This window comes from Ailuropoda melanoleuca, chromosome 1 (genome assembly GCF_002007445.2).
Source record: "Ailuropoda melanoleuca isolate Jingjing chromosome 1, ASM200744v2, whole genome shotgun sequence".
Lineage (NCBI taxonomy): Eukaryota > Metazoa > Chordata > Mammalia > Carnivora > Ursidae > Ailuropoda > Ailuropoda melanoleuca.
The window spans coordinates 167,718,738-167,732,031 of record NC_048218.1 but is presented as its reverse complement, the minus strand read 5'-3'; the positions used below and the strand labels follow the sequence as shown (position 1 = coordinate 167,732,031).

The 13,294-nt window shown below is 54.9% G+C and overlaps 1 protein-coding gene across 2 annotated transcripts in view; it reads right to left on the bottom strand.

Annotated features, from left to right (window-relative positions):
• MINDY4 (MINDY lysine 48 deubiquitinase 4) overlaps window positions 1-13,294 on the bottom strand; it is a 101,970-nt gene that overhangs the window by 29,176 nt on the left and 59,500 nt on the right. The window contains exons 10-13 of one of the 2 annotated variants that reach the window (XM_002919258.4): window positions 10,038-10,139; window positions 8,381-8,444; window positions 7,220-7,285; window positions 2,173-2,240 (exon numbers count right to left, since the gene is read on the bottom strand). In XM_002919258.4, the coding sequence (XP_002919304.1) occupies window positions 2,173-2,240; window positions 7,220-7,285; window positions 8,381-8,444; window positions 10,038-10,139 (300 nt within the window). The remainder of the gene's footprint in view (window positions 1-2,172; window positions 2,241-7,219; window positions 7,286-8,380; window positions 8,445-10,037; window positions 10,140-13,294) is intronic. The other variant, XM_034669942.1, reaches the window with a different exon arrangement.

Here is a 13,294-nt window from a genome sequence, read left to right as displayed (position 1 = left end):
AGGAGTAAGACAAAGCCAACCAGTGCCCTGCTGGGTCCAGTGCTAAAGCAGGCCTCTATGCCAGTCCTCCTGGAAGGCAGGGGACAGGCTGAACAACATTGCCCCTGGGGGCTCCGATGCCATCGGCCTCCAGGACCCAAGGAAGGTCCTCAGGAGGCCTGAGTGGGAGGGAGCTCATCTTTACACTTTCACTCCTCCGTCCTGAGAACAAGGGGAAAGAGGTGACCCCGGCCAGATCTTGTGGGTCTGTGTGCCTGTGTTTGTGTGCGTGTCTGTCTGTATGTATATCTCTGTGTGTATGTGTCTGCGTGGGTTTACATGTGTGTCTATCTGTCTTCGCGTGCATGTATGTGTCTGCGTGCCTGTGTAGGTGCATCTGTGTATCTCTGGGTCTCTGTGTGTGTGTGTATATGCATGCCTGTGTCTGTGTGTCTGTATATTATCGGCATGACTGTGTATGTAGTACCTGTGTGTCTCTCTGTGTATGTGTATCTGCGTGCCTGCGTGTGTACAGTGGAGGGGAGGACTGTGGCAGGCCTGAGACTTCAGGCCTATCAGCCGGAGGCTGTGCAGGCCCAGCAGGGCAGCCTTCCCCCCACAGATGCCCCCAGGTGCCACACCCTGGGCAGGGACTGACCCCTGCCTGGCTTGGTTGGATGGGGCAGGGAGGGGGCAGAGCAGCCCAAGTCCTCTAGCTCCGGACAATGGGAAGAGTAGCCTGGGTATGGGGCTCTGAAGGCCTCTGCGGATGGAGAAGGCCGCCAGAGCTGCTCCCTACAGGGGCGCACAGGTAAACAGCTCCCAGACTGGCGAGCAGGACCTGCAGAGCTGACCCGGTGACCTCCAGAACAGAGACACTCTGATCAGGGTCCTAGACCTCCAGAGTCAGAGGGTCCCCCATATAGATGGGGAAACTGAGGCCCAGGAGATCACACAGTCAGATGTCACCAAGCCTGGTCCTGAGAGCCTAGCTTCTCCTCTGTGAGCTCAGGGATCTCACCCACATACCCAGAGACCCCCACCCAACCCGGGCAGCCAGGGATTAGCAAACCCAGGCCTGGGGAGGAGGCAGTGCGGCTTATGGTCTCCATGCACGTGAGTCCAGGCCAGGAATGAATCATATCATTATGGCAGGATTAGAAGAAAAATGCCATTAGAAAATCTGTGCATGCACCACATTTAATAAGGTCAGTAGCAGCAAGCAGCAGGCAGGCTGGCGGCACGAGGCCACAGAGCCCCCACGTCCTCCTCCCACCCAAGCCAGAGCCTGCAGGGAACAGGACAGGCCCTGGCCAGGCCCAGCCACGTGGAGCAAGTTTCTCCTTCTGCCCAGGCCTCCCCAGCCTGGCACCACACAGCTATTCTTTCTGCCTCCCCACTCCTCAGGGCCCACCTGCTTGGGGTTGTTTCCAAATCATCCCCCACAGCAAGCACCCCCCAAAGTGAAAACTCATTCCCTGGGTCCCCCATGCCCTCTGGAGTCTGCTCTCTCCTTGGAAAAGGAAGCAGTAATCAATTGTACTTTACGAAACTGTTACTGTGCTGTTAATCTGCTGCCCTCCCTGGTGACATAATGCCCAGGTGACAGATATGGGAAAGAGGCCTGGAAAGCTCGTGGACGATGAGTGTGATGGAGAAAGTCCAGCTCTCGGGCAGCTCAGGAGGCTGCACTTGATAAGGATGCATGGACTTGAAGTCCTCTTGCTTCCAAGGCCCCTGGGCACCCGCCCACAGGTGTCCTCAGGGCTGGCCCTGGACACAAACGTTGCAGCTTTCCAACTGCCATGGCCTACAGTGAACCCCCATCCTGAGTTGATGGGGGCCCTCAGTCATTTCCCAGGCCTCTGCCTCAACTGTCCATCCCCACACATGTCCCAGGGGCATCCAGATGTGTGCTTAAGTATGCACATGCCACTGTCCCGCTGGGGGCCCCAGGGGGACCAGAAGCTCCATGGGTAGGGGTATCTCTCCAGTCAGCCCCAGAGCACACAGGGAGACTGACAAGGTAGCTCTGAACCGCTGACCATCCCCCACTCCGCTACTTCCTTCGTCCTCTCAACCCTGCTCACTACACTCCCACTGCGCACCATGCATGGCCCTGGGCTCTGGTCGGGGGCGTAGGGAACCAGACAGACAAGTGTGGCCCGGGAGGTAAGGGAGGAGGACACTCACAGCTCCGTGGACCTGGACAGGACGGCAGACAGCGTGAGCAGGATGCATCCGTAGGGCCCCGCCTCGAACTGGGAAGAAGAGAAAGCGATGAGCACCCACCAGGTCTGCACCCCCTCTCACCTCCTCGGGGCGGGGGACACACCCAGGGAGCAGCCTGACCCTGAGCCAACTGCCACTAGCCCGGTCCCAGAGGTTGCCAGGGGGCTCCCCGGCAGGCCCCCTAAATGATGGGAAGCACACCAGCCTGAGTGATAACAGGAGCGGACACGCTGCCCACCAAGGAGCATGGCCGTGACATCCGAGGCCTGGAAGCTTGCCATGCAAGCTCCCTCCCCACGCGGCTGTCTCATGGGCGTCGTCACACTGAGAGCTATGACAGGCCTGTGTGACAGTATAGGTAATACTGCCCTCTGCCACACAAGGAAACAGGCTCAAAAACTGAGCACCTGGCGCAAGGTCACGCCGCTGGTAGGCTCCATCGGATTCCAAATCCTTTACTCCAAAGACCTGCACTGTGTTAAGAGCAGCAGAGAGCAGGTCGGGGACAGAGTCAGGGTTAGGAGGGGAGAGTGAGGTGAGCCGTGCAAGTACAAGGACAGAGCCTGTCTTTCAAAAATGTTTGGCATTTTGTTCATCATGGACTTTTTTGGATTAATTTTGATATTAAAATATTACTTTTGCTGATTACTGAGGATGTGGGTACCTCCTTGAATTCTGCACCCAAGGTGAGCAGCTTATTCGTCTCACCCTAGTCCCAACTCTGGGTTAGAGCCCACCGTACAGAGCTCAGCTGCCTGGGTTTTTAAATCCTGGCTGTGCCACTCCTAGCTAGGTGAGCACAGTGACCTTTCCTAACCTCCCTGTCCCCCAGTCTTCTCATCTGTAAAACAAGGAGGATGATGATAGGATGATTGGACCTACCCACCTCAGGCTGTTGTGAAGAGTCAGTGAGATAACCCTTGTAAAGCCCATAGAACAGACCCTGACACTGGGAGCGCCGTGAGTATAATGCTGGCTCTGCACTGCCCACCTGTGCAGTGGGCATGGCCTCCCGGGATGGGCTAGGTCACTCGGGCTCCCTAGGGAAACGCCAGCCCCCCCACTGCAGTTCAGTGTGAAGACCTTACTTATACCACTTTGGGGATGACACCCGTCCCCATCTGGGACCTGTGAGGGCAGATGTCTTCCCAGAGTCAGCGTTCCTTATGTGTGGTCAGTTTCTTTGTGGACTTGAAACCAGACCTAAAGAAACTTGTTTTCCAAAACAGTAAGAATGATATAATTTATCATATTTCCATTTTGCCTGGGTTGCCAGGAAGCTCTGAGCCAAATATGGTCCTCAACTGTGGTAATTATTTCAGCTCAAGCTTCTGACAAAAGTATCTTTTCTTTCCTTCAAAACATAATCTTTATTTTCATACAGTAATTCAATCAGTCATTAAAAAAAATTTCTGAGTGAATTTTTGTGCCAAGAGGATGGTTCCCTGCTGAGGCTATGTTTGTGAACAAGGTGGACATGGATCTGTCTTCATGGAAAGTAACTCAGGGAAGAAAGAACGAGAAGCACCTAGAAAAGAGTGGAGGAAGGGCTCTGCTCTGACAGGAAATGCGTGGTGTTCTGGAAACACACAGAGAGAGCCTTCAAGCAGACTCAGGTTAAGGGAAAGAAGGAACATAAAGGAAGGCATTCTGGAGGAAGTGATAGCTAAACCCAAAGGACAAGAAAGAATCAGAAGAGAAGGAAACGCTGTTCCAGGCAAGATGAAAAGCACGTGTAAAGGCCCAGAGGCAAGAGAGGGCAGGTTTACTACAGCTGGAGCACAGAAGAGCCCTGAGGACATTTTTATATAATTAACTTATTTTTATAAAATTTATCAATAACAGAATCTTTGGGGGGATTAAAAATGGAATAAATGAGTCGACAAAAATCTTAAATCAACCTCAACATAATTATCTGATCTCAGGCCAGTCACTTCGCTTCTGTTGCCCTCAGTTTCCCCATTTGCAAAATGAGGATGATGAATCCCATTCTGGCATATTTCCTTGGGTTCTGGTGCACATTCTATGAGACCAAGTCTGTGGAAGTGCTCTGGTCACTGCAGAGTACTAGTGATATCCTTGCACAGGGGGACACGGGCCTGGGAGGACTGGCACCCTTGTCACAGCTCTCCTGAAGACTTTCGTGTTGCCTGGGGGAGTGACAGAGCTCTCCATCTCCATTTCCCCTTGAAAGGTCACCCAACTGCTGCCACGGACTCACACATTGTCTTGGGGGAGCCATGACATTTTCTCGGTCTGTTCCCCTCCGCCATGCGTGTCACTGCAGGGCTGCATGAGGCAGGGGACACGGGAGCCTGCTGCACGCCCTGCATCTGTGTAAACATGGAGGACTACTAGTAGTACATGGGCCAGCGTTTTCCACAGTCCTTGGGACTCCCTCAAGGACAGCTTCCCAGGAGCCTCGCATGAACCCCTCTGTGCGGACTGGTTAGTGAGACGACTGGGGCGGGGACGGGGCAGGGGGAAGATGCTGCCTGGGGCTCCTGGCCCCTGCCAAACACCACTGAATGGCACCAATATTCCACTTTGTTTAAAAAAAATTTATTAAAATTATCTCATCAAATTCAAGCTGCCAAGACATGGGAGGCCACAGGGCAAGGTGCCTGCATTGAAAGGAGAGCTCCCCAGACAGGCAGTTGGGCCGGAAACCACCAGAGGGTCCGGAAAAATGTCTGGTACCGCTTGGGAAGAAAAGGCCGTTCTCCAGCCCTGCTCGGGCCCTGGAGAGACCGAAGCCCACTACGGAACCCCAATCGGAGGCAGGGTGGGGGCCTCGCCGGCTCGCGGGGGGGCGGCCAGACATCTCTCCCGGAGGGGGAGCGGTAATGAAAACACAGCAAGGAGGCTATTTATTTTGGGCAGAGATGGTTCAGTGTTTGTTTCCAGGCCTGGCACGAGGAACCCCTTAGGCCCAGTCCATGAAAAATGAATTTGGTGAGGGTAGTGCTGAGGCAGCTCAACGGCTTCCAGCAAAAACATAATTAAACGGTGGGGGAAAACACCACCTTCCCGGGTGAGGAGGGCCAAAGACTGACCGCAGGCACACAGGGACCAGAGCCAAGTGAGGAGGGGGAGTCGCTCTGGGGCCCTAGGAATGACAGGAAGAAGGCAGCCCCTCCCCTGGCACCAGCCCCACTCTCTGAACCGCTTCCACAGTTGCTGTCTTGCTTGGGCTTCGCCGACACCCTGGGGTACAGACCGAGGGAGGAGGGGGACCCCATCTCACAGACGAGGACGTACAAAGCCTTGCTGCTGAGGTATCATCTCGGCCGGGGCCATCGGTGGGTGGGGACAGGCCCTCGGAGCCTGTGACCGATTGCCCCAGGGCCCTCCTCTGCCCCTAGAAGGGTCCCTGGGCACTTCCCGGGGGTGAGCACAGGTGCCCAGGGCCCTGTCCCCTGGTCTAATGACACGCACGGAGTCCGAGCAGACCTCGCTTGGCTCGGGGATGCATCGCTGCATTCTCACAACGCTGAGAGCAGTTAAGAGTAGGAGCCTTCCTGCTTAGTTAGATCACTCCTGCTGCTTCATTTAGAAGACATTCTTTTCCATGAATTTAAGCTTCTTCTTTAAAAACCTCTGTTGGACCATTAAGAGCGGGAAGTATCTGCTAACTGCTCCCTCCTCCGTTTTCTGGGCCAGGCAACTGAGGCCGTGATGCTTCTCAGGCCACATGTGGCCGGGGGTAAGCTGGAGGAGATGCCCGGGCCCCTGCTCCAGGCCCCCACAGCTGCTCTGGACCAGCCTGTGAGCATGCTGCCTCAGCAGACAGCCCACTGGGTTACACCCATGGAGAACCAGGGGGAGCCAGGGACAGGGAGCAAGTGACAGCCGGCATAGGCCAGGACCCCTCCCACGTCAGAGCCCCTCCCTCGCACCTCCCAGAAAGGCCAGACAGAACAGACAGTGCAGAAAGGCAGCGTCATAAGCTGAGGACATGGGCCAGGCTCCTTGGGCTGAATTATCCCTAGGCAACAGCTCTGGGGCAGAAAATTTGGGGTGAATCAGCGCCTAGGTGGCTCCGAGCAGGCCCCATTTTCCTACCCAAGAAGCATCTGTGCTGTCAGGGCTGGCACTCTTCCTAGGCTATGCCTAGACCGTCAGCACCTTCGGGGAACAAGAGGAGAATATTCCAGCAGCAGGAGTGTCCAGCCTGGTCCCACCTCTGGCAAGTTCTCCACCCTCTGGGCTCACCAGCAAATCCTCTGTTGCCTTCTCCAGAGCCTAAATGAGCTGGTCCCACAGCTCAGAAGGCTGAAGGAGAGGCACAGAGGAGGCACGGAGCATTTGCTAGCACACCAGAAGAGAAGGGCTCAGTGCTCTTTCTTTCCTTCCGTCCTGACACACAGACATCAGAAAATGAGACCCTGCGGTTGGGGATCTCAGAGGTCATCTCTTGGCCTTGGCTCGTGCTGCGCCCTGCCGCTGTAATGCGTCCCCCTCATTTCCACATGTCCACAGCTAACAGTCTCAAGGGGGCCTTAAATAATCATGATAATGGTGATCATAACATCAACAACAAAAGCTAAGGTCAATGACAACATCGAGCCCGGCGCTAGTTCTAAGTACAGTTGTTATCAGCCCCATTTTACAGATGAGGAAACCAAGGCACGGGGGGCCTAAAGAAGTTGCCCAAGGTTAGAGAGCTACTATGTAAGGGTTGAACCCTAGATTCAAACCCAGGCTGAAGGCCTCAGAGATCATATCCTTTACCATGGAGGCTTCAACTCCCTCCTCCACAAAGCCAGCGAGGCTACAGCCCTTCTCCGAATCCTCGTAGCGCTCTGTGATGTTCAGGCCCTGGATGTGTCCCACCCCATCTCACAGCAAGGAGCGGGTGCACAGACCCCCTCCAGCAGACACGGTGCTGGAGGACCCAGCCAGCCAGCCAGGACACCAAGCAAGGTCCTGTGTCCAGCAGGGTCCCCACCAAAGAAAGCAGATGGCTTAACAACGCACATCCCCCCAAATAAACCACGGGCCATACCTGATGGATGCTTTGTTGAAGAAAAGTCACCAGCTCCTCATAGCAGGTCAAACTATACAGTGTGAGCTGGGGAGACACGAACCCACAGCGTGAGCCGCCTGAGCCCCACAGACACTTCCGTGTCCCGTCCTGTCTTCAGTAGCTACAAGACCCCACTTGGGAATGTCCCTGCAGTCACAGTGGTGACCCCAAGAGCTGGGCAGTGAGGCACCCCCATGCCTATGTGCGACTTAAAAGGTGGACAGGGCCCAGCTGGGGTCTCTGGGGTCAAGTCTGCCCCGCCAGCCTCAGCAGGCCTGCAGAGCCCAGGAATGGAGACACCAGGGAGCTAGAGCAAAGGAGCCAGCATCACACATGGCCCGCCATGACAAGTGGGGCTGCACCTCTGCAGGCCAGTCACAGGTATCTGAGAAGCACCTGGGGGCACAGGGGGGCCAGCGCGGGCATCCCATCCAACAGGCCACTGCCGGGCCAGCTCTGCGCCCAGCAGGCAGTGTCCTGAGTTCAGCGGGAAGCGTGAGTCTCAGTCTCCTTTGTTTTGTCCGGCAGCTCGGGGAAAAAAGCCACTTGCGGAGGAAACACCCAACCAGGTGAGACCCCTAACTAGGATCCCAGGGCCACATGTGCCCAAACTTAGGTCAAAGGGAACAAACTAGGTCAAACAAAAACCCTCTGTGAAGAGGAGGCGCGTTTGTGGGAAATGTCCCTGTGTGAGGATATAATCCTCATGTCTCCCATTTCTTTCCTTTTCTTGGTCTGGCTTCATGGCAGGTGCTCTGTTCCCCACTCTCTAACCCCCGCTCTGTCTCCACGCCACCCCCCTGCCCTCTCACGACCCCAGCGAGGGTGCTGAGGAGACACAGAGGGACAGAGACGGCTGCGGCTTTGCCCGAAGGCATCACGCAGGGACCGCTCTTCTCTGTACAGCCTCCATGTGACAGGGTGCCCATCAGCCTTTTGGCCACAAGGGCAGTTCTGGCGAGAGCCCGCTCCCCAGCCCCCCAATCCTGGCCCCCACCCCAATCCCAGGTGGAGGATCTGCTAGCCTGGGCTGCAGGGAGGGCTGGCCCATCCCCAGCGGAGGGAGGATTTACTTATATGAAAGGAGACAGTCCCCAAACAAAGCCAAAGGTGGCGTGATAATTTTCCAGAAAGCCGTACTGTTTCTAAGACTCCATCTGCTTTGTATTTCCCTGTTGGACTGAACTGCTGTGTTCCTGAAGCCCTAAAAAGGAAAGGGAGAAGCATGAGTCCTCTGCATGGAGAGAAGACGTGCCCTTGAGCCAGGGCGAAACCACACGTGCCATTAACTGAGCACAAATCAGAAGGTGGCTCCGGGGGAGAGAACGGGACCCAGGGTTTCTCGTTTCTCCCCCGGTCTGACCTCACGCACTGGGCTGGGCCCAGAGGATGCCACGAGTGGGGGTGGGGAAAGGAATGGAAAAAAGACAGCAGAAAGAGAGCTCGGGGTAACCAAACCCAGGGCCTGGCAGGAGTGAGTCTGCCTCTCACCCACAACTGACAGATTTCCAGACGAAGGGATGCTGACTTGCCCTTCGTTTTCAGGGCCGTGAGGAATTCCAGACTCCGGCCTGAGACTCCCCACCCCAAGCCCATCACCATCTGTCTACACAACAGCAGGCGTGTGCCGCCCAGGGGCAGGACTAGAAGCGGGTTTGGGTGTGGGGCCCATGGTGCCGTTAGCCTGCTGCGTAGGCTGGGAGCAGCTGCTGCCTCTCTCTGGCCTTCTGTCTGCTTATCTGGAAAACGGGGAGAAATTGAATTTTTGCCCCATCTGCCTTCAGGGCTGCCATGCAGATCCTAAGGGCCAGGGTTAATGCGTAGTAACGTATTCACTGGAACACTAGTACCAAGGAAAAGCACTCCATAGGAACAATGACAATAATACCTAACAGCAGACATTGTCCTAAGCACTTGATGTTTATTATTATACACCCTTTATTTATACGGATAAATGATTTAAATGGATAGATAATATTATCAGTTATTATATACAATTTATTTGTATTGACTCATTTAATTCTCACAGTCACTCTACCAGATAATCCTTACTATCATCCACATTTTCCAGATGAGTCAACAGATGAAGCACAGAGAGGTTGAGTCAACTGCCCAAGGTCACACAGCCAATAAACTCCCAGCATTGGGAGTTAGCCTCTGAAACCCCTTCTCTTAAGTAGTATGCTCTACTGACCATTCTACCCCACCAGAGTGTAGTCTTTGGCCCCAAAAGGCACCCCTTTTACTTAAGCTTAGCCACAGGCCTGGGATGAAGTGATGCTTCCACTCCGAAGGGCCAGGCAGAAGAGCCGGCAAACTACCCATATGTACTACATGGATGGCGTCCTCTACCTGCAGCATGATAGAGTGGCAGGGGACATCTCTTCCTCCACGGAACGGGGGTCCAAGTGACAGTGAACGGGAGCATGCTTTGGGGACTAGGAGAGAGGTATGAGGCAGAGGGTGACTGGTTCCTGAGAGGTCCGGAGCAGAGAAATAGGGGAGCAGCCTGCCTAGGCCAGAGGTCTCCTCTGATGGGCTGTGTCCCCCAAGGCTTCCCACAGAGGAGGGCCAGGCAGGCACACGACCCTAGCAAAGAAGAGCCTGGAGCTGCGTGGAGGTCCTTCCGGGCCTCTCCCCATGCTGGTGTGGCACACAGGGCTGGTGTCCGGGAGCACACACAGACAAGCTGGGTGGGAAGACGATTGCCCCGAGGATGGTAAAGCACACAGCCAGCTTGCCTGCAGCTGGGCCAGTGTGTGAGTGGGCCCCGTGCCCCACCCCGGGAAGCACTCACAGTGTGACCACGGCTCTCTCACGGCCCCCAGCCCGCCATATGATGTCCGCGATGGCCAGGGTGAGGCAGTGGGTCCTGCGGGCATTGGAAGGCTGCAGCTGCCTGCAGAGGAAAAAGAGAGTGTGTTTATGCCTGTGGGGACACAAGCCAGGACAGGGCAGCCCTGTAGCAGATGGCCTATTCTTTCCTCTGCCACACAGAGAGGGCCCTGCAGCCCAAGGACTCCATGCAACAGGGCCTCCTCTTACGAGGGCCAAGGGAAGAGTCCTGAGGGAGAGGCCCCAAGTGGGGCTGGAGGAGGAGTAGGTCGAGGAAACGGCCCCGGGGGAGCAGAGGGGACCCCGGAGGCTTGGCAGGGCCGTGAGTTCTGACGGAGCCCAGGAGGCCATGCTGAATGTACTCGGGAACTCCTGCCTTCCCGAGGCAAGGTAGCCATCCCAGGCAAATGTCTGGTACTGCCCTGACCCAGCCTTGGCCACGCCCAGCATCCAGGCCCCTGGAGACAGCGGCTGTGCAGGCAGGTGCCCTTCACTCCCTCCAGCCACAAGAAATGAGATCATGGGTGCAGAGGGGAAAGCAGACTAACTTGCTGGTCACTTACATATAGGGTGTGGGATGGGGGAGAGGAAGGATTCAGGGTAATCTCTGGGGGGTTAGTGGTGCACAGTGGGGCTGCCAGCTGAAATGAGGAATACAGGGCAGAGAGGAGGACTGGGGGAGCAGCTGGAGGTGCACGCGGGACCCCTAGGTGAAGCTACCTGACACACGGAAAGCCCAGGAGAGCATCGGGGCTGAGGATAGGTTTATACAGCACCAGCACGTGAGGAGTCCTTGCCACTGTGAGGGGCTAAGATTTCCCAGAGAGAGGATGAGGAAGGGCAGAGGTAGTGGCCAAGGATGAAACCCCACAGGACTCTGGTGTACCAGGGAAACAGAGGAAGGCAGGAAGGAGCACGGCAGTAGGGACACGGCTGGGAGACGTTGCTGTTACACAGTCCTAGGAGCAAATGGGCTTTAAGCAAAACAGGCAGTCAGCAATGTCAAAAATGGCAGAGAGAAGCCTTATAATAGAAATGGTAACACAGAAACCCTGGTGCATAAAATGAGCAACAGGGAAGAACAGGCAACAACCTGATAGAGACACTTCTTTCAGTTTCCAGGGCTTTTCCAGGGCTCCCAGAGCTGTACTTCTTGCCCACCACTGGAGTCTATGAATTTTTTCTAAATTCTTAGAAAAATTAAATTCTTACAAAAGCAGCCTAAGTGTTAGGCTCTTCCTAACAAACAAAGGTGCCTTGATGAAGACCCTGCTGGGCTCAAAGGAATACACGGCGGGGGGCAAGGGGTGGGGGGTGGGGGTTCTATGTTTTCAGTGGCCAACACACCTGAGCTCCATGCTGAGCTGTCGGGGGGCGGGGGGGGGGGGGAAAGAAAACTCAGGAAATGGAAACCAGGAGACGAGGACACAGGTCACCATGATGGGCAGCATGTGGTCACTCCCCAGTGCCTGAGACACAGAGCATCCAGGCTGTCCCAATGCCTTTAACATGGGAGGTAAACAACATAGCCGTCCCTCAGTTTCCCCTTCCATAAACTGGAGATGATACTAGTACATCCTCCATAGTATCGGGAGCTTTAAACAAGGTGACATGTGTAGGGTCCATAGCCCAGTGCCTAGCACGGGGTGAATGTTCAATAATGGACACCTCTCACTATTGTCTTTATGCAAACATCAAGTCCCCACCTTGGCCGTGGTGACAGGAAGGTGAAGTCCTACCATCTGGTGTGAAAGTGACAACAAACCCCTGACACCAGGCCATCCTTCAAACCTAATGAGACAAATAAGTCCTCAACCACTTGAAAAATGAAATGGCAGACTGCCTGCTACTCGCGCAGCCTCTGGAAGCCCGCCATGCTCCTCAAGGAAATGGTTACCACGCCATCAGCAAACGAGGCAGCCCGGGCTGTTGGGAGAGCACTGGCCCGGGTCACCATCAACTATGAAAACAAAGGTGAGGAAATGATGTGCTGGGTTTCCGGAGAGGTGATGCCAAGGACGGAGAGGGGCCTGGAAAACAGGGCTTGTCAGACAAAGGAGAAAGGATTGGACATTTATCCCCTTGGATTCAGAACCTGTGAAAGTCAGCTTTGTCATCCCCACAGCTCCTGTTTTCTGCCCTGCCCCCACCCAGGTGACCATCACATCCCTGTCAAACACACCTCCTGAGGACCCTTGCCAATCCCCTTCCTGCCCGTGCCAGGGACCAGGGTGCCCTGCTCCCAAGCTGAGTTGTTACAGCCAATGCCTGACCAGTATTTTTGCTCCATCTTGTCCCTGAGGGTTCTTCCTACAACACAGGTGTGACCAGGGCACCCCCCAGTTAGAACCCTTACCGGGGCTAAGAGTTGTGCAAACTTGTGTCTGGACTGCAAACTCTGCCTAGAACATCTGTGCTGGGAAACCTGCAGACATGGAACTAAGAGGTCACCTTTCACACACTCACCATGTTCTACACTAACTGGCTAAAGCAAGTCATATGCTTGATTGAAAGCTGCTCAGTGTAGCCACAAATAAGATTTGAAAAGCCAACATATATTGAGGACCAATCATGTGCCAAGCACCATTAGAAACACTTCACATGTATTATTTCATTAACCATTAAAGCTACCCTTTAACAGCAGCAGTATTACTGCTTTTAAATGGGGAAACTGAGGCACAGAGACTAAGAGATTCACGCAAGGTCACACAGTTAGTAAAGTTGGAACAATTAAAACAGCATTGAGGGGGGAAGGAGAACTTGAGGAAGTGGAGCCAACCGTCTGGAGCTCTTGGCTTTAGGAACCAGCACCGCTCTGCCTTCAAGCCTGTCTCTTGGGCACCGCGCAACACTACAGAGCGATCTGGCTCCTCCGTCCAGCCCGTGTCTTCCTGATCTCACAGACGGGTTACAGAACCCCTGAACCTCTGCATTTCTACACAAAAGTCCTCATTCTTTTCACTGGCTTCCATTTAGAAACTCTTCCAGTCTCTCCATCCTTCCCTGGGCCCCAGTCTGCTCTTTTAAGACACATCTTTCCAGAAGACGCATTGGGAAAGTGCAGTGGTCAGGCCTAGGTTTGGTTCCTTGGAAAAGCCCCTGGCCCTCGCCGGCCTTCACCTTCCCACACGGATGTGCACACCCAGCCACATGCCCCCAAGCATCATTCCGGTACTGCCATTTCTGCCACGTAACTGGCCCCAGGGCTGTCCGCGCAGA